General features: G+C 43.2%; 1 protein-coding gene across 1 annotated transcript in view; it reads right to left on the reverse strand.

The window, feature by feature from the left end:
- Positions 1-208: 208 nt before the first annotated feature.
- The window catches only part of Micu2 (mitochondrial calcium uptake 2), an 81,237-nt gene continuing 61,169 nt past the window's right edge, over positions 209-20,276 (reverse strand). The window contains exons 7-12 of the mRNA XM_051160635.1: positions 12,886-12,951; positions 9,435-9,532; positions 7,968-8,139; positions 2,485-2,593; positions 1,970-2,127; positions 209-1,080 (exon numbers count right to left, since the gene is read on the reverse strand). Coding sequence (XP_051016592.1) covers positions 976-1,080; positions 1,970-2,127; positions 2,485-2,593; positions 7,968-8,139; positions 9,435-9,532; positions 12,886-12,951 — 708 coding nt within the window. The 3' untranslated portion in view covers positions 209-975. The remainder of the gene's footprint in view (positions 1,081-1,969; positions 2,128-2,484; positions 2,594-7,967; positions 8,140-9,434; positions 9,533-12,885; positions 12,952-20,276) is intronic.

Consider the following 20,276-nt stretch of genomic DNA (forward strand, 5'->3'; position numbering starts at 1 on the left):
GTACACACATATATAAACATGTACATATGTTCCCATAACATTAATTCATATTTATTTTATTGCTAACTACTTTATAGTGTATATTGAATGTTTCCCACAACCCATTACATCTTACTTTATGAGACCTTGATCTTATGACCATATTTTGTGTGTGTGTGTGTGTGTGTGTGTGTGTGTGTGTGTGTGTGTGTCTGTCTGTCTGTCTGCTGTGTGCCTGTGTGTGATGGAACTCAGTATTCAGCCTGTTAGGAAAGTGTGGTGTCTTATGCAGGCTGAGCCACCAAATACAGAGGACACTGTATTTATATTTCAAAAACATGAAACAATTTAAAAAGAAAGCATGTTTTTTTTTTTGTATCAATGTAAATACTTTATCCTGCTTCCAGACAAGACATGCTGTTTTTCAAGCTGGGGAGCATACTGCCAGGAGACAGTCACAGAGGACAGGACACAGCAGACACACTGGAGCAAGTGCTTAACTGCATTCACTCCCTAGGAGCACCACAGCCCTCTAGAAAGCATGTCACATTCTCATGTCTGAGCACTTAACAATGACCTCAGCCTCCAGCTCCCTAAAGCATCACTTTATACCCAGGCTTCTGACAATGCAGTGTGTGCTTTCATAATGCAATGCTTTCTGTAACGAAGACTTGCCAAGAAATGGCTGCGTCAGAGCTGGTGAGAGAGCTTATCAGGTAAAGGCACTTGCCGCTAAAGCTTATGACCTGAGGTCAATCTCTGGGACGCCCATGGGAGGAGGACAGAACTGGCCCCCACAGTGTGGACTCTGACTTTCCACTGTGGCACACACTTTATCTGCACCCCACCCCCCAATTCCCCAAATCAGACAATGAATTCATGGCATCTTTACATTTCAAAGCAACTCAATAGAGACTTATAGAAAGCCAGCTAATTCTTGGGAAAATATCCCAAATTCTGGCACTCCGAGCAATGTAGTTGCTACATATCTTCTCCTTAGAAAGGGCCCTTTCCAGCTTGTTTCCAGGCTTCCTTTACTCCCTTGATGCTTTCCTTCTTCACGCATTTCCAGTATTCTTGCACACTCTGCTGCTGTGACACCTGTTATCCGGAGAGAAAGATGAGCAGTCACTGGTATTCAGGCTAGGCACAGTCTCATGCCTCTTACTGGTCCTGTTGCTGCCTTCCCACACTTCTCTAAAGAAAGCTGGAGCTGGGTTATGTTGCCAAATGCACGTAATGAAACCATGTTTATTAATTTCCCCCAAATTACATGTGCTGTGGGAATCCTTGTAAATTAATTTCTTCGAAGCTGTAAATGAACATCCTTGGTGTTATGAGCCCATGTACCACATTCTCCCTGAGCTTCTTTCCTGTCTTGTCCTAACTCCCTACTGTTCGTGGAGATTCTCTGCACCCAAGTTATTCTGATGCCAATTTCCTTCATGAGAGGACTTCTAGTAGATGTTAATGCAAACACAACTCTGGGCTTTATTTTTCCTCTCATCAGCCATGGCAGGTACTCAGAGTTCTGCCTGCATTATGTTTAGTTCCCAATGTTATACCTATTAGTTTTCTTAATTACAGAGATGAGTATCTGAGACACAGGAAAACTAAGTGGCTTTACAAGATTCATCAGTTAATACATGACAGAGCAGGATTTGAACCTAGAGATGGATACTGAGACCAAGGTCAGACCCAAGGTCAGATCCTAGGCTGATTTTTGTTTTGTTTTGAGAGGTTTCTCTGTGTAACAGTCCTGGCTATCTGGAACTCGCTTTGTAGACAAGGCAGGGTGTGGGGGCTCACACCTTCAATCCCAGCACTCAGAAGGCAGAGGCAGGTGGATCTCTGTGAGATGGAGGACAGCCTGGTCTACAGAGTGAGTTCCAGGACAGCCAGGGCAAAAACAGAGAAACCTTGTCTCAAAAAACCAAAAACAAATAAAAAACAACAAAACAAATGAATAAACAAACTAAAAATCTGTTACCCATAGCCCTCGATGCATCCTGTTTCTCATTACTCCAAGAAACTCCCCATGGCTGAGGCATTCGTCACCATCCAGGTCAAAGATCTTGAAGACAGTGTCTAAAATGTTGTTTGAGAGCTCCTGTCCAGTGGCTACTTTCACAGCTCTCTTAAACTCCGCTAAAAAGTAAAACAAAAAACTGCCAATCAACCAGGTAATTTAGTCTAAATGGATTTAGTCCACATTTCCATTATTTGAGAAGTAAACACAAAAATACATGGCAGAGACCTGTCATGAAAGTAATACGAGGCATTTCAACTTAATCACGGCTCCCAGGAACATAATCAATTCTGCTCCCTTCCCCCTTCTTGAGAATAAGAAAATAAAAGCAAAACTAACTCTTGACTAAGTGTGCTGGTGCTATGAACTGAGAATCAGCAAGATGCATTATTTTACTGCTAATCATCTCCTTGGTGGGCATCATCTACTGACTAGTGAAACTACAGACAATGAAAAGCAAACGATTCGGATCTTACCTAGTCTCACGGGGCGATGAGCTAAACTAAACATTTGCATGGCGATAGCAAAGTCTTCCAAATGCGTTGTAAAATGGCAAAATGACTTGAACTCATCCAAACTAATGCTCTAGTAAAAAGAAAGGGTTTTTAAAGTTACACTTAGTGTAATACATCACAATCCTATTGACGTTAAGTCTTTTACCTTAAAGCTTATGAGCTGTAGATCCCTCTAAGGCAGCTGATTAAATGTTGAGGACACAGAGTAAGAACTAGAGTCTAGAGCTGAGGGAGGTCCACAAGAATGAGGGCTACCATGCGGCCCTGGGGCCTTTCTGCTTTCCTTCCTTAGTCTCACTTTGAGGCTCTAGCTATCAAGGTAAAGTGAAGTCCTGGGTGGACTGCAGCCCTGTCAGGCTGATGTCTACTTGAGTATGCACTAGCACTCACTGCCACTCTTGTTCCCTTTCTCTGTGGATATGCGCACAGACTCATCAACAGTAGCCATACAAGGACACAGAGACAGTGTGTAAGCAGAGAGGCATTTCACTGAAACACAATCTAAACCCAGCCCTGCTGGCACTTTGACTTTAGACTACAGGTCTCTAGAAGAGAGAGAATGCAGGCTTCTGTGCTTTATCTACAGCCAAGGAGACCAGCACACCCTGTTCAGTGGGCCACTTCTAACCAGGGTGCAGGGCACTGAGCAAGACGGCCTCTGCAGAGATTGCAGCTCTGCCATCAACAATGTGTATTATCCTTGCCTAAACCTCAGCTAGGCAACTCTTAGGTCTCTTTGTCCACCGTCTATGGAGTAGAGCAACCGAGATGTGAACCCTGGTCTATATGCTTTCAGCATCTAGGGAGCTAAAAACAAGCAAACCTAAGATAAAAAGCTACTTTTCCAGTAAAATCAGGGAGGAAATTCTCCTCTTTCACCTGATGCTGCCCAGACTTTTTTCAAACTCATTGTCCCTCTTGCCTCAATCTCCAAAGTAGCTGGGTTACAGGTACATGCCAGCTGAGCCAAAGTGTCAAAGTTCTTAACTTGAAAGTGAATTCTTCCAGATCTTGCCTCTGCAGGGCCTTAAGGACCTTCCTTCTGTCCACGTGCATTTACCCAAGCCTCACTGCTCTCAGCCTTTGCGGGATAATCAAATATTTATTTGTAAAATTGCAACAAATTTAAAAAATTACTTTTCTTATTTTTTATGTGTGTGGGTGTTGTCTGTGTACCATTTGCATGTCTGGTGCCCATGGAGGCCAGCAGGTATCTGATCCTATGGATGGAGCTAGACATGTGAGCCACCATGTAGGTGCTGGAATCAAACTGGGTCCTCTGAGCCATCTCTGCAGGCCCCACAACAAACTGGAAAGAATACATGCCCAAGGCAGAGACTGCAGTGGGTGGAGACTGGTCTTCCTCCTCTGATCCCTCTCCTGGTCTCACTGCACTGACAGCGCCTGTATGCTTCCAGGAAATACACACATAGCTCATACAACACAAACTGCCTGTCTGAACTCGGGAGCAAGCTCTTCACATATTTCTACACTCTGCTTTCTGTCACTGAATTTGCCAGCAGTTGTGAAACAAGGAGTGTTTCTGTGTCATATCACTATGTCACAAGCATGGAATACAAGCCTTCTGATGTCTGTTTCTCTCTTCTCTTCTCAGCATGCTGAGGGACCTAGGACCTTGTGTACGTTAGGCTTTTCTGACAGGTAGAAATGGCATCTCATTACCATCTGAACTTGTACATCCTCAAAGCGAGGTTTTACACTGTCATATGTAAGTTCTTTTCTTGTGGCTTTATATCCTGTCCTGGGGAGGGTTATCATTGCTGCGATGTGACACCACGACCAAAGCAATTTGGGGAGGAAAGGGCCTATTTAGCTTATGCTTCCACATCGCTGTTCATCATCACAGCAAGTCAGGACAGGAACTCAAACAGGGCAGGAACCTGAAGGCAGGAGCTGATGCAGAGGCCATGGAGGGGTGCTGCTTACTGGGTTGCTTAGCCTGTGTTCTTATAGAACCCATGACCAGCAGCCCAGGGACGGCACCATTCACAATGGGCTGGGCCTGCCTCCATAAATCACTACGAAAATGCCTTTCAGGCTTGTCTACAGCACAATCTTATGGATTTATGGAGGCATTTTCTTTCTTTCTTTCCTCCCCACCCCCTTTCTCTTTTTTCTGAGACACGGTTTCTCTGTGTAGCCTTAGCTATCCTAGACTAGCTTTGTAGACCAGGCTGGCCTCAAACCCACTGAGATCACCTGCCTCTGACTCCCTGAGAGCTGGGATAACAGGTGTGTGTCACCATGCCCAGCAAGGGTTTGTTTTTAACTATGTTCAGCATCCTGCTGAACAGGTTAGAATAGAAAAAGTCAAATTTGGCTTTATCTCCACAACGTCATAGAAAATGCCAAGGAACCACAACAAGAGCACAGCCCATACAAACAAATGAGTTTAAAATAAGCCCCCGATAGAAGATTAGTATGCAGAAATTAAATACATTCTTATGGTAGAAATAGTTGGAAAGTCAGCTCATACTTAGGGCAACATGAACTAACAGAAAGTAATTACAAATAAGTTGAACAAAAAACTTGCACTGAAATTTCACGTGTTGCTGGTAGGAGCCAGAATGATGACTCGGCATTAAGAACACAGTTCCCAGCACTCACATGACAGCTCATAGCCATAACTCCAGACCCAGGGCATCTAACTGCCTCTGGCCTCCACGGGCACCATGGAGTGCACACGCCATGTAGTGCACATGCATATGGGAAGACAAAACACGCATAAAGTAAAACAAATCTTTAAAAAGCAAAGAAAGTGTTGCTGAGTGCTGCATTTCCTTGATTGAGGTTCCCTCCTCTCGGATGACTTTAGCGTGTAGTAAGCTGACATAAAACTATCTAGCACACTGTCCTTTCCCCACACTCTGGTAGGCTGCTAGGTGACCTCTCTTCCACAGAGGCACAAGTGCCCCTTTTGGTTTCTGGACATCTTCCCAAGAATGTATGTAACGTTGGCAGCCTGAAATACAGTGTTTCCCCAGACAGCGGGCAACCTAGCTTACTGTCAGTATAATGAAAACACGGCCTCCTTCTGCAGCAAGGGTCAAGCCCTGCAGTCCTGCTTCTGTTGACAGGCTGCCTGGTTTGGCTGCGGGTGATCTCTTGCACAGCAGCTTTCCTCTGGAACTCACAGAATCACTGTTGTGTGCAAGGAGAAACTAGCCAACCAGGATGGTCATGCTGTTACTGTGCAACAAGCATTAGGTTTTTTGTTTTTGTTTTTGTGTCTCTGACCCAATAATCCTGTATCCTGTGTAAGCATCCATTAAATTGTGCAGGGTAATTAGGAAACAGAGAACAACTTCAGACACTTTATAGTAGCTGACAGACTGGACTTTAAAGTTCTCATATACTAACTAGAGACCGCTCAGCTCCTTCTAAGTGTTTGACAGTTAAAGATTTTAAGAGTCCCTGCTGACATTCTTACACAGGACAACATTTATATGTATAACATTTGACTTTCCTATTCAGTCCTAGGATCATTCTCTATTCATCTCTAGAATCAGAAAAGTTTTCTTTGTATCTAATCAAGGTTGTAAGCTTTTCCTTTTCTTTAGTTTTTTTCTAGACAGAGTTTCTTTGTGTAGCTTTTGTCTATCCTGGAACTTGATCTGTAGAGTAGGCTGGCCTTGAACTCAGAGATCTGCCTGCCTTTGCTTTCAGAGTGCTGGCATGTGCCACCCTCCACAACCTCTCACCATCCCACTTTTGTTCTTGTTTTTTTAATTTTTAATTTTTTGAGACAGGGTTTCTTTATGTAGCCCTGGCTGTTCTGGAACTCGCTCTGTAGACCAAGCTGGCTTCAAACTCAAGATCCATCTGCCTTTGCTTCCAGGGTACTGTGATTAAAGGCATGTGCCACCATTCTAAACATTTTTAAATTTTAAAACTTAAATTCACTTATAATTATGTATTCCCACTGCAATTATCAGTGGAACTGCTTGTCTTGGCATGGTGGCACACAGGAGGCAGAGGCAGAAGAATCACAAATTCAAGGCCTGACTGGTCAACATTGTGAGATCTTGTCTCCGGAGGGGAAAAAGGTTTACTTATATTTTATCTTTTCTCTTTTGTTAGAAATAGCTTTTAAAGGCTAGAGAGATGACCTAGCAGTTACTAATATTGGCTGCTCTTGCAGAGGAGCTGGATTCGATTCTCAACACCTACATAGAGTAGGTTGCAATCTCCTGAAACTCCAGTTCCAGGGGGCTTCACTCTCTTCTGGCCTCTGTGAGCACTTGTACACATGTGATACACACACATACACACACACACACATACACACACACACACGGACACACAGATACATATAAATAAAACAAAAACAAGGAAAGGCATCCATAATTTAAAAAATAGAAATAGTTTTTAAGACTTTATATAAAAGTACTTGTACATTCCAAAAACATTTTGCTTACATAACAGGGGTAAAAGACAGTGTGGTGACACAAGCCTGTGGTCCCAGCTGTTTTGGAAGCTGATGTGAAAGATCACTTGAGTTCACAAGTGTAAGATCAGTCCACGAAATACGGTAAGGCAGTGATTCAAAACAAACAACAAGCGACCAAACATCACTTGAACTCTCGCACTGGACGCACTTTGAATGAGAAGGGCACCCCAGGCTCACAGCTCGTGATTGATGAGAAGGGCACCCCAGGCTCACAGCTCCTGACTGACTGTCTGGTCCCCAGCTGGTAGAACTGTTGGAGAAGAGGTAGGAGATGTGGCCTTGCTGGAGGAAGTATGTCATACTTTGAGGTTTCAAAAGATGTGTGCCATTCCCAATCTTTCTCTCTCCCTCCCTCTGCCACCGTGCCTTTGCTCTGTCACCATGGATCCTAACTCCCTGAAACCACAAGCCCAACTTAACCACTTTCCTTTGTAAGCTGTCTTCGTCATGGTGTTTTATCACAGCCACAGAAAGTAACTGCAACACGTACAAAAGCTATGACTGCTGGTTTGGTGCTTACCATTTTGTATGTCACACACAAGCCACATTTCTCACTAAAACGTGTATACTGGATCGCTAATTCTAATATGCTAACGACACAGCAGACATGTCGCTGAACTCACACTGTTCCTAATGGTCTTCAGTGGACTCTGTTGTGCTCTCCAGGCAACAGAGACAAGCACGCCTCTGTTTAGTTTCACAGTGTTAAAAAACAACTTTGCTCGCTGCAGTGGCTAAGCTCTGCAGAGCAGCATCAGTGGGTAGGGAGTCTCGGGAGTGGAGCTGCAGCCTCATGGGCTGTGTAGTGCCTTGGGCAGCTCACTGGAGAGCTAGGCCGTGGGGATACCCTTGAGCTGGGCCATGCTCAGTGTCGGAGCACAGGCTGAGGTAACTGACAAGCTACTTTACTTGATTATGTGAAACTTCTAGTTTGTTTTGTTTTGATTACATGTGTAAGAAAAAGCATACCAACCTCTCCTACCGACAACTTTTCTCTCACATTCTTCCAGTAAATGTCCTTGTTTTCGGTGTTAGTGAAGAAAAGCAGCCATTCTGCAAAGTCTTCTTTTCTCATGAAATTCAGACCTTTAGAAAACTGAAGGAATTCCATTTCCTGAACTTCTGTTTGTAAATTTTCCATAAATCTAAGTATTAAAATAAGAGATTGGTATAAGTAGCTAGTGGCATTCCACTAATACTGAAAGCAGGCCTGCAAGGCAGTTCCTCTGCCCCAGTCTAGGAGCTGGCCTCTGAAAGGTGAGCAGAAGGAAGCCCGGGGCAGTGAGGGCTGTGGAGACAAGGCAGCAAGCTGTGACGTCCAGTTCCTGCTCACTCTGCTCACTGTGTTTGTGCAGAATACACCTGGCCACCAAAGCTGCAATCAGTGCGAAAGCGTTAAAGTTATACAAAATGTTGCTTTAATAGATCCACAGAAAGTAATGTCCCATGGAAAGCATCTTTTCCACTATAGAAACATTACCAACAACTGGGAAAATAAAAATTTAGAAGAGGAAACTCCTTTTAGAATCTTAATAAATAATGGTTTGTACTTTTTTTCAGACACCAAAATAGGTACAATGTCTTTGAATTAGAAGCTTAAGTTTACATGAAGTTATCTGCAGTCTTTTGGGCAACACTATGAATCTATAGACTCAATATTCCTTTTTAAAAAATAAAAGCAGCATGGTAATTTGATCAAAGTCACAGCAACAGCTTCGGGGAAAGTACAAGTTGAACAGATAAAAGGTTGACTTTTACTCTTGAACAAGACTCTAGGAAGGTGGCACTAGGCTTATTACCTGAGTCATGTGGAGCATTAAATTTTCATGTGCTGCAATCTCTGAGAAAGAGAGGGGGTGAGGGGGAGGGAGAGACAGATAGACAGAGAGAGAGGGGGGGGGATGTGTGTATTTATTGTATGTCATAGCACAATTTAAAATGGGTGCAATACATACATGAGATTTAAGAAAGAGGTACATTCAGTCTGGTAGAAAAAAAACCACCATTGTTAATACCTTGCTGCAGGGTCTGCATTTTCCCATACACTTGAGAGGCCTGGAGTGGAGAATGGATGCAGCCTCTGTCTCTGTGAAGAGCCTGTTACCTACAGCACTTGAGTGAACCAGATGCACAGATTTTTTGATGCTATGTTCCTTTCTGGGTCAAAGCAGAATTTTGTCTTGTGTTAGACCAGTGGTTCTCTAAGGCTGCGACCTTTGTACAGTTCCTCATGTTGTGGTGACCCCAGCCATAAAATTATTTTCATTGCTACTTCATAACTGTAATTTTGTTACTGTTATAAACCGTAATGTAAACGTTTTCGAGAGGGCTGCAGTGCACAGGCTGAGGGGTGCTGCGTCACAGGCTGAGTTCTGGGAAACGAGTGTACTCAGTCTCTTCTTACATAGGAAACTTCCTAAGTAAGTGCCGTTGTGCTTACCTTCGAAATTCTTTATAGTGAAGTTTTTTTTCTCCTTTTTTCCCAAAGAAACGCACTTGAAGGGTTGTGTTAATTCCAGGCTCTTTCATGGTTGGTTCCTATAAAAAAAGGACAAAAAAGGAACCTGTGGGCTGGGGCTTAGGGAAATATCCACAAGTGTGTCCTGTAGGGCAAGATGGCAAGAGACATCCGTTGTTTCCTAACAGGAACCCCGCCCTCTCCCTCCCTTCTAAACACCCTTTTGCCATAAAAGCCCTGGAGAAACGGAACAGAAGGAGCACACCCTAGCGGGACAAACCTATAGCTAACATTATACTAAATGGGGAAATCATTAGAAACCCACAAAGAGCCAAGGGTGCCCAGCCCCCCTCCCCCACTTAATACAGCAGTGGTTACAGGTGTGTGTCCCCACACCTGGCTTTGACATAGCTCCCCAGAGGCTCCCTCTGCAGCCCTCACACTGGTCTCTGTACACTGGAGGCTAGTACCAAACGCTGCTCAGATCTCTAACCCTATTCTGGCTTCACTGCTGACTGCAGGTCAGACAGTGAACTCTGTCTGAACTCTGTCAATAGCACAGGCTTACTTTTCTCCAGAACCTGCCTATTTAAATAAAACAGCGGTGGACTCTGTTGCCTCTTAGCAAAGGTCTGCCCCTGTGTAGTGCCCATATAGATGCCATTACCTGTGAAGGTGTGTCTTTATTTTCGCTTCCACTCAGTTTAGTTATAAGCTAGACACTTTTATTTTTAGACTTAAATTTCCACAGTGCTAAGGCTCTACAGGTCTAATGAAGCTAAGGGTATCTGCTTCGGGACTACAGAACGAGAAGGCAAATCAACCAAACAGCCAAATGTCCCCAATTTTAAGCTCAGGAAAAAAAAAAGTGTGTGTGTTTTTTGTTTTTGTTTGTTTGTTTGTTTTTTTCTCGAGACAGGGTTTCTCTGTGTATCCTTGGCTGTCCTGGACTCATTTTGTAGACCAGGCTGGCCTTGAACTCACAGAGATCTGCCTGCCTCTGCCTCCCAGGTGTGGGATTAAAGGTGTGGCCACCACACTTGGCTTGAAAAAAAAGTTTTATTCCAAACAATAGTATCTACTAATAGGCTATTTGATAGTAGCTATTATGATTGTCCCAGAAATCTGAATGAACAATTCAACTTCATAAAAATATGATTTGTTAGCTTTGAAGTTTGTGAGCTGTAGTTAGACAAAACGTTGCACTTCCACGTTTCCTTCAGGGTAGCTTCTATTTGTGATACTTACCAAATGTCAGACTAAATGTCAAAGCATAAATAATATGTTTATGGCAGCCAAAATATTTTTATTAATTCTTTGAGTCAGTCTCTCTCTCTCTCTCTCTCTCTCTCTCTCTCTTTCTTTCTCCTGAGACAGTGTCTCTCTATTATGTAGTCCTGGCTATCCTGGAACTCACAGAGCTCCACTTGCCTCTGCCTCTTGAGTGCCGGGATTAAAGGTGTGTACCGCTACGCCCCACTCATTATTGTTATTTTTATTCTGTGTGTGTGTGTGTCATCCTCAGGAACATGGTCCACTTTGGAAACGAGGTCTCTCACTGGCCCAGAGCTTATCAAGTAGGTTAGATTACCTTGCTAGAGAACATCTGCCATCCCTTGTTGGGCTTACAAGCATACACTACCAATTCTGGCTTTGACATGGGTTCTGGGGACTGGGTTCATGTACTTGGGCTTCCAATGCAAAAGCTTTACTAACAGAGCAATCCCCTAGTCTGAACTAACTTAATTAAAAGAAAGATTTATTTATTTATATATTTGAGTGTTCTATCTGCATTTACACCTGCATACCAGAAGAGGGCATTATATATTATAGATGGTTGTGAACCACCATGTGCTTGCTGGGAATTGAACTCAGGACCTCTAGAAGGGCCATCTCTCCAGCCCAAAAGAAAATCTTAAAAAGATGACTTTGGGGCTGGGCGTGGTGGTGCACGCCTTTAATCCTAACGCTTGTGAGGCAGAGGCAGGTGAATCGCTGTGAGTTTGAGGCCAGCTTGGTGAGTCTAGAACAGTCATGATTACACAGAGAAACCTTGTCTTAAGAAACAAACAAAGAAACAAACAAAGAAACAAACAAACAAACAAAAAAAGGCGACATTGGGGCTGGAGAAATGGATCAGCAGTCAAGAGCACTGTCTGTTCTTTGAGAGGTTCAATTCTGAGCAACACATATTAAAAAATATTAAAAAAAAAAAGATGACTTTGGCATAGGCATTATATCCTGTCCCACTGTGATATCTAGACACAGCGCTGCACATGCTGCCTGTGGAGGGGAGGTAGTTTTGGTTTTTGAGAGGGTCTCATTTTGTAACCCTGGCTGGTCTAGAACTTGCTTTGTTAACTAGGTTGGTCTTGAACTCACAGAGCTCCATCTGCCTCTGCCTCCTGAGTGCTGGGAAAAGGACGTGCTCCTGCCAGAGGTTGTGATTTTTAAAAACTTACACAATTTGAGATAGGTATGCTCTAAAGATGGAGTGATTCAGAAGTTTAAGAAAATCTCACAAGATGGAGTGACAATTAATAGAAGATTGTCAGTTGAAATGTATTGGTATACTGGCAAAAATGAAATTTGTTTTTGTCCCACACAACATACTGGCTGATATTTGTCAAAGTCTGGTAACTTTATCAACAGTCACACTTTTTGATCCAGCAACTGAATTTCTGGGGAGTCATCCCAAGGTACAGTCATGTGCGCATAAAACAGTGTAATCCTAGTATTATTCCTTACAGATACATGATAAATACTCCCCCAAAGGGGAATGCCAATATAAACATTATAGCCATACTGAGAATGAGACACTGAGCTAGGGAGATAGCTTAGTGTCTTAAGCACTTGCCACACAAATGTGGGGACCTGACTTCAGAGCCCCAGAACCCATACACCACCAGCTGCAGTAGCATCTGACTATAATCCCAGTCCCTAAACAAGGCATGCAAAGACAGACACCTGAAGCTGTAGTCTGACTTCCACACCTGTGCTGTGGTGCACACATACGTCCCCACATGTTCCTTGGTTAATAATACAGTGTTTGGATATACTATGTGAAAATAAAAAATGAAGAGCAATATAGAGTATACTATTGCTTACACAAACACGAAAAATGAACTGGGTGTGTGGCTGTAACTCTTGTACTGGGAAGGCTGATGGAGGATGGCTAGAAGTTGAAGGTTTGTCTGAGCTGGAGTGAGACCTTGTCTCAAAGAAAAACAGAAAGAAAAAAAAAGATCCCCACATATACCTAGAAACAGTACTCACTGCTCAGGGCAGAGGACTGGCAGGACAGCCCTGTGCATCTGTACACATCTGTGCAGTTTAGTAGGGTGTGTAACACTGAAGTCTTTATAAATCCAACGACCTGGGGAGATGACAGCTATTACCAACAGCATGTGTTTGGAAATGTTTACTTACATACCTGGTATTCTGTCTCATTAGTCTTCACTGTCTTGAAGCCATCTTGCTTACTTATGATCTTCTGCAGCTGGAAAGATTACAGACATGAGCTTACAAGTCTGTCTAATAGAGTTTTCAAACTACCCTGAGAACAGATGCTAAGCTGTTATTATAGAACATCTGCTAGTTGTCTGTGGGCTGACTGCTGGCTCTGTAAAACCACAGGAGGAAGCAGATGCTTCCATGGCCATCATGGCCACAGTCTTCTGCTCAGCAGCAGCTCCTCCAGCAGACGAGCTCAAATGGCTGCAGTCTGCAACGCTTTCTACCTTGTCCTCTCGTGGTTTTTATTCAGGTTTTTCTTACACCACTGCTAGCTCACAGACACAATTCCAAATACGTACTGAAATTGAGGCTAGCCTTCTATATGTGCTCTTCCTTTTGTTTTCCGAGACAGGGTTTCTCTGTGTAGCCTTGGCTGTCCTGGACTCGCTTTGTAGACCAGGCTGGTCTCGAACTCACAGAGCTCCACTTGCCTCTGCCTCCCGAGTGCTGGGATTAAAGGTGTGTTCCACCACGCACAGCATGCTCTTCCTTTTATTTATTTGTAACAAGTTAAAATACTTACATTTTTGTTAATTATAAAACGTAACAGTTTCTTAAAGCTGAATGATAAATAACCTACCTACCTTTCAAAGTCATTTGTACCAGTCTTCATATGGAAAGCAAATTAAAAGAAAAGGATTTAAAAATATGAGATGTATACGAAATCTCACACTACGGTTTAAATCAAGTAGGAAACAAATCAGCAGGACTGTTTTCTACGTGATTTGTCAGTAATTTACCATCTGTGACATTAAATCACAAATTACAAATCTAAGCTTGGCGCTTCCTTTTACTTCTTTTTATGTTTGTTTAGACAATGGCTCATGTTGGGTTTTCTAAAGCCTCCTCCCTCAGTGCTCAGTGCCCCTCCTGACTGGAGGGAACTACTGAAAGCTCATATCAGTTTCACCCTTTATGTCTGCCATTGAAAACCAGAGGGTAAAGAAGCCAACCAGGTCTACAGGTGAGTACAGGACAGCCAGGGCTACACAGAGAAACCCTGTCTTGAAACCTCACCTCTCCTCCCCCGCCCAAAAGAAAACCCCACGGTACAAGAATACTCACATTTTAATTCCTCCCTTTGTTCAACACCAGTTCTTTCATGCAAAAATGACCACAATCCAACAAAGAGAAGAGCCTTCCTCAGCAGACTACCATGCAAGCAGAGAAGAGCCTTCCATAGCAGACTACCATGTAAGAAGCACTTGCTCTTGTGCCTAACCCGTCTATGCTTCACCTGCTGTTTTCTGCTTGGCTACTATTTACAGTGCTTCAGAAAAAAATACATACATTAAAATGCAGATCCTGCACACTACAGAGAGCTGTTCCCTCTGTAGTCAAACTGTTCTTCCTGGTGTTCAAGTGGGACTGGACGCTTCCTACTGTTTTGCAGGGGCCTTTTCCTTTCAGCATGGCTGTCTAAAGATTCACCCCTGTGGCTTGTTTCTAGTCACTGCTGAACTGTGTCCAACTTGACTACAACACTTTTTTTCTTTCCTTTTCCTTTTTCGAGACAGGGTCTCTCTGTGTAGCCTTGGCTGTCCTGGACTTGCTTTGTAGACCAGACTGGCCTCGAACTCACAGCGATCTGCCTGCCTCTGCCTCCTGAGTGCTGGGACTACAGGCGTGCGCCACCACCCCTGGCCTGATTACAACATTATTAAGCTTATTCATCTGCCTGGTGATCCACACCTGTTATTTTGGTTGCTATGAATCAAACTGCCATGATCATTTTTATAGAGCTCAACTGTAAAGACAATGGTTTAATTTTTCCTTAGCTAGATATGCCTGCAGCAGAGTAGCTGGACGGTTTAACTTTATTTAAAAACAAAAACAAAGAGTGTCAAACTTTTCTAAAGTGAACCGAACCCCTGGCTATCCTGGAACTAACTCTGTAGACCAGACTTGAATTCACAGAGGATCCACTTGCCTCTGGCTCTCTGAGTGCTGGGATTACAGGCATGTGCTTAATTTTTAACTTTTTTAAACTAAGCCTTGTTTTTGCAGTATTGGGGATTAGAACTCAGAGCTTTGTGCATGCTAGGTAACCCACACATGTGTTTCAAAATCACCTTTTCAATGTCTGTCAGAACATGTGCTTGTCATTGCGCCTTGAGGCTTGTCTTGACACCTCTGGTCTCATTAACACTCGGCACTGCTCTACTTATCTACATTGCTCAGGTTTTTAGCAGCACTCAGCAGCACTCTCTTTGTTTTTTAAAGACTTATTTTACTTTATGCGTGTTTTGTCTTCCCATATGCATGTGCACTACATGGCTGACTTAAGATGCCCTAGGTCTGGAGTTATGGCTGTGAGCTGTCATGTGAGTGCTGGGAACTGTGTTCTTAATGCCGAGTCATCATTCCGGCTCCTACCAGCAACACGTGAAATTTCAGTGCAAGTTTTTTTGTTCAACTTATTTGTAATTACTTTCTGTTAGTTTCATGTTGTCCTAAGTATGAGCTGACTTTCCAACTATTTCTACCATAGGAATGTATTTAATTTCTGCATACTAATCTTCTATCTGGGACTTATTTTAAACTCATTTGTTTGTATGGGCTGTGCTTTTGTTGTTGGTTCCTTGGCATTTTCTATGATGTTGTGTCAGCTAGAGATAAAGCCAAATTTGACTTCTTCTATTCTAACCTGTTCACCTGTGTTTTTATGTTCAGCAGGATGCTGAGCATAGTTAAAACAAACCCTTGCCAGGCATGGTGACACACACCTTTTATCCCAGCTCTCAGGGAGTCAGAGGCAGGTGATCTCAGTGGGTTTGAGACCAGCCTGGTCTACAAAGCTAGTCTAGGATAGCTAAGGCTACACAGAGAAACCCTGTCTCAAAGAAGCAAAACCCCAAAACTCAAACACAAAACCCCCAAAAAACCCTTTTCCTTGCTCCTGATTGTGCAGGAAGGCTCTCAGGCTCACCCCCTCAAGCGAGATGCTGGCTTTGCTTTTTAGTTCTTGGTGCTGTGACTGAACTCAGGGTCTGAGGCAGTTCAACGTGTGAGCGCATTTGTAAATGCTCCTTCATTGACTTTAAACAGTGATTCATTGGTTAAGTGTTATGTGTATACTGACATGATCAGTTGGGCATAATGGATCTGCAGCATTTGGAGGTGGAGGTAGGAGGATCAGGAGTTCATAGCCAGCCAGTACATAAGAGCTGTCTCAAAAAGCAAAGGTTAACAAAGAAACAGCCAGCATATGTATACATGGCCTCTGCTCTGTTATATGCTGTATGTGGACTGCATGGACTGGTCTTTTACCTACAGAGCTCACTGGTATTTATAGCGTGACCTCCTTCTGCACTTCACACAGGGATTGGTTTGCCTTTTCTGGGCAAGTGCAGACTAGGATTTACTTCCCAGCAGGTCTTTCCCAGGTTTTAGATACCAGGAACATCCTGGGCTTTCTTTGTTTTGGGCTTCTGGGGGTGCGGTGGGGTAGGGTTTGGAGAAGTTTGGCATCACCTCCTTTTTAGTCCTGGAGAAGCTTCTGTACTTGAATGTGTCTTTATGAGGAGATTCTGAGACAGTGATTCCCAGGCTTCGGATAGAAGGCTGTTTGTATTTAGATACCACGTCTTGTTAGTTTTGTTTAAGACATAAGTCCATTTCATCTGAGCACACAGGGGCTGGCTGTCACACACTCCACCTCTGCACTTGGTCATCGGTAGCATAGGTGGCACTGCCTCTTTTGATTCAAAGCACTTTAATGTTTCCTCCCTTCATTCCCAGATTATTTATTAGCATTGGTGAAAGTTCATCATATGAGGGGCCAGACATGGCTCCGGGTTAAGAGCACTTGCTACTCTTGTAGACTCTACAGTGCTCTCAGCCTTCCTAATGCTGCGGCCCTTTAATACAGTTCCTCATGTTGTGGTGACCCCAACCATAAAACTACTTCGTTGAAACTTCATAGTTTAATTTTGCTACTGTTATAAGCCGTAATGTAAGCATCTGATATGCAAGCCTTAGGCTGCAAACCACTGTGAGGATCTAGATTTGGTTTTGAGTGTTTCTAAGGGATCTGAAGCCCTCGTCTGGCCTTCATGGGCATTTCATGCAGGTGATGTATAGAAAATATGTGGATAAAATACCAACACACATAAAACACTAGGCTGGCCTCAAACTCACAGAGATCCTCCTGCCTCTGCCTCTCCAGATGCTGGAATTAGAGGTGTGTGCCACCATGCCCAACTTAAAAAAGTAATTTTTACTAAGCTATAAAAATAGATGTTTTGCCTGAATGTGTGAGTATGCACTACATGCATTCCTGGAGGCCCTAAAACTAGAGTTACAGACAGTTGTGAGTTGCCATGTAGATGCTGGGAATTGACCTGGGTCTTCTGCAAGAGTAGCCAGTGAGAGAAACACACACACACACACACACACACACACACACACACACACACACACACACACACACTCTAAAAATTATAGTCCTTGTATTCATCTTTGTATTAACATTTCCAATCGAGAGTGTGAACCTAAGCATCTCAGTTCATCACTGTCTCTTCCCCTAGACTCTCTAACATGGTAGCACAGGGCCCGGCTCATGGTAACAAGCTGTACGTGTCTGCTTTATGACAGCACTGCTAGAAGTGCTGGGGCGATAGCAGCAAGGGACAGAACGCACCCTCACTGAACTTCTGTGCTAATGGGCTGAAGAGAATTAACAAGTACAGTAATTGCAGGTGCTAAGTTAACCACTGAAGTGGGGACAGAAGACACTGCTGGGGGCGTGGGAGGCTTCCTCCAGGTGGTTCTCCTTGGTGACAATAGTGCCAGGGTCTGCATGATTGAAAGAAGTGGGTAAGGCTATCCAAGCAGTAGGGCACAAGAATGCCATGTCATACAGACAGACAGGCAAAGTTAAAGTAAATCTGTAAGAGCCAGGAGGTGACCATCTGCAAGGTACAAATTCTGAATGAGCAAGGACGTACTGTCAAATCCATTATCTGAATCTCTATTAATCAACACTTTCAATTTCAGTCTGAAAACGAATTGTGCAGAGCCAGTTTTACTTCTCTTTGCGTTCAGGAGTGGGAGACTCTTTAGAAAACCAAGGTAGATGAATTCTCCCCAAAGCTTTTCTAGTTACTGAGCAGCAACTCCAGCAGGCGTATTTAGCTCAACACACTCCTAACACTCCTGTAGTCAGGGCCAGGTCCTTCCCAGCAGTGTGAGGGCCATGTGGAGTGAGAGGACCACCTAAGGAGCAGCTCCTCCTTGGTGAACACACTCGCCATTAATCTGCTGTCTAGAGGAGCTGCTTACAAACCCTGGGACTTAGCCCACAAGCAGACACACCATCTGTCAAGGTGAAGAGTACATGGATTAACTATCCCTGGCTTTGATCACCATCCACACTGTTTATCACACTTGACAGAGAGCAATTCATGTAGATGGTGACTTTTTTTGGTCAGTTCTCAGGGTGAAAAAATAAGAGTTTCCATCCAGATGTTAATAAAACACAAATGTTCGCACAGGTATTGAAGTCACAAACTAGGGCAATTTGCACATTAGGACACTTTCACAAAACATTACAGAAATGTAACTTATCACTGTACCACCACACCTGGTTCTTTCAAGAATATATAAATATACATTTATGTATATAAACAAGAATATATATGAATACATATATGTCTTATATGTATATACCTGGCTCTTTCAAGAATATATATGATACTATATACTTAGGTTTATTAACACAAGGACCAAGGAACAGAAACAATTAAAATAACTAATAGAAATGTAGTTTTCTTCCTTTAAATACTTTCTTCAAAAACTGACATATACATCGGCCTCCTTGGCTATCAAGTTCCATTTCTGTAGCCAGCACCACAAATCCTTTACAGACGTACAAGGTTACCTTTACATCCTTAACCTTCAAACAACTGATGTTATATCCTAATAGTTATTCTCACTCCCCGTTCCTCCCTTCCATCCCTCCCCGCCCTCTCTCTCTGTGTGCATGTGGAAGTCAGAAATCAAACTCAGGCATTCTGCCATCAGGGTTTACTGTTGTGAAGCCATCTTGAGTACTGACAATCTTCTGTAGCTGAAAAGATTCTGTAGCTTTGCGATTTTTGCCTCATGTCACCCCTAAACATTACTGAAATGCAACAAACTCTGAGTTTTAGGAGCATTCTGGTGATGCCAGGGACTCTTGTTCAGTCTTAGGAAGTCACCTCTAACTCCACTACTGTAAAGATACACACCTCATGACTACCAGGAATAAAACCACAAAGTTTATCCAGGCCTTAGAGAATTACACACGTGCTAATTCTAGCAGCTTGATTAACCCGAATCAACTCTGTACCTCATGGCCTTTTCATACACACTGCTTTCTACCTGAATCACAGTCATAATCCACCTGCTTCTAGGGTAGATGGGGCAGCCAGACAGCAGTGGTATCTTGTAAGCTGTGGCAGTGATATTTCAGGTCCTATGTGTGCAATTCCATTTCCTTCCGTAGGTTTAAGTTCCTTCCTTAATTATCACATATCTCAAAAGTGTGCTTGTGAGATGCTGTGAGTATCTCAGGTAAGCTTGATGACCTGAGTTTGAACTAGGGGATCCATACAGTGGAAGGAGAGAACTGACTCCTGAAGGTTTTCCTCTGACACATGCTCCATGGAATGCATGTGCTCCATATATACACATGCATGTGCATATGTGTATATACCCAAAAAATTCTCAAAATAATTTACTAAATTTATTGATACTAATTTTGCATTTCCTATTTAGTCTTCAGTCTCTATTTCTTTTTAAAAAATTCAAAACTATCTTATTTTATGTATATGAATGTTTTGTCTGCATGTATGTATATGCACCGTGTGTGTGCCTGGTATCTGTGAGGGTCAGAAGAGGGCAAAGGATTCCTTGGAACTGGAGTTCAGATGATTGTGAGCTGCCATTAGGTAAGGAACTGAACCTGAGTCCTCTACAAGAGCAAAAAGCACTTTCAACTGAGGAGCCATCTACCTGGCACACTCATGTCTCCTCTGACGTTTCTGTAGTAATCTCTGCAGACTTACAGAACTTGAGATGTCTCCAGGAAGTCCCTATCTGCTCAACTCCTTTATCAAGTCTGTGTCAGACAGTCCCTGTTACTCTTCTCTTTCCAAGACGTGTTTGCTTTCTCTTGGGTTTTCTGGATTCTCGGGACTCTCTCTATTGCTCCTGGCAACGTGGCTACCCCCATCACTGGAAATGAGGCCGAGAACCATTTCAACAAGGCTGCTGACAAATCTGTTCCTAGTTACTCAGGGTAGAATTGTGATGGCTAGAAAAAAA

This window comes from Acomys russatus, chromosome 18 (assembly GCF_903995435.1).
Source record: "Acomys russatus chromosome 18, mAcoRus1.1, whole genome shotgun sequence".
Lineage (NCBI taxonomy): Eukaryota > Metazoa > Chordata > Mammalia > Rodentia > Muridae > Acomys > Acomys russatus.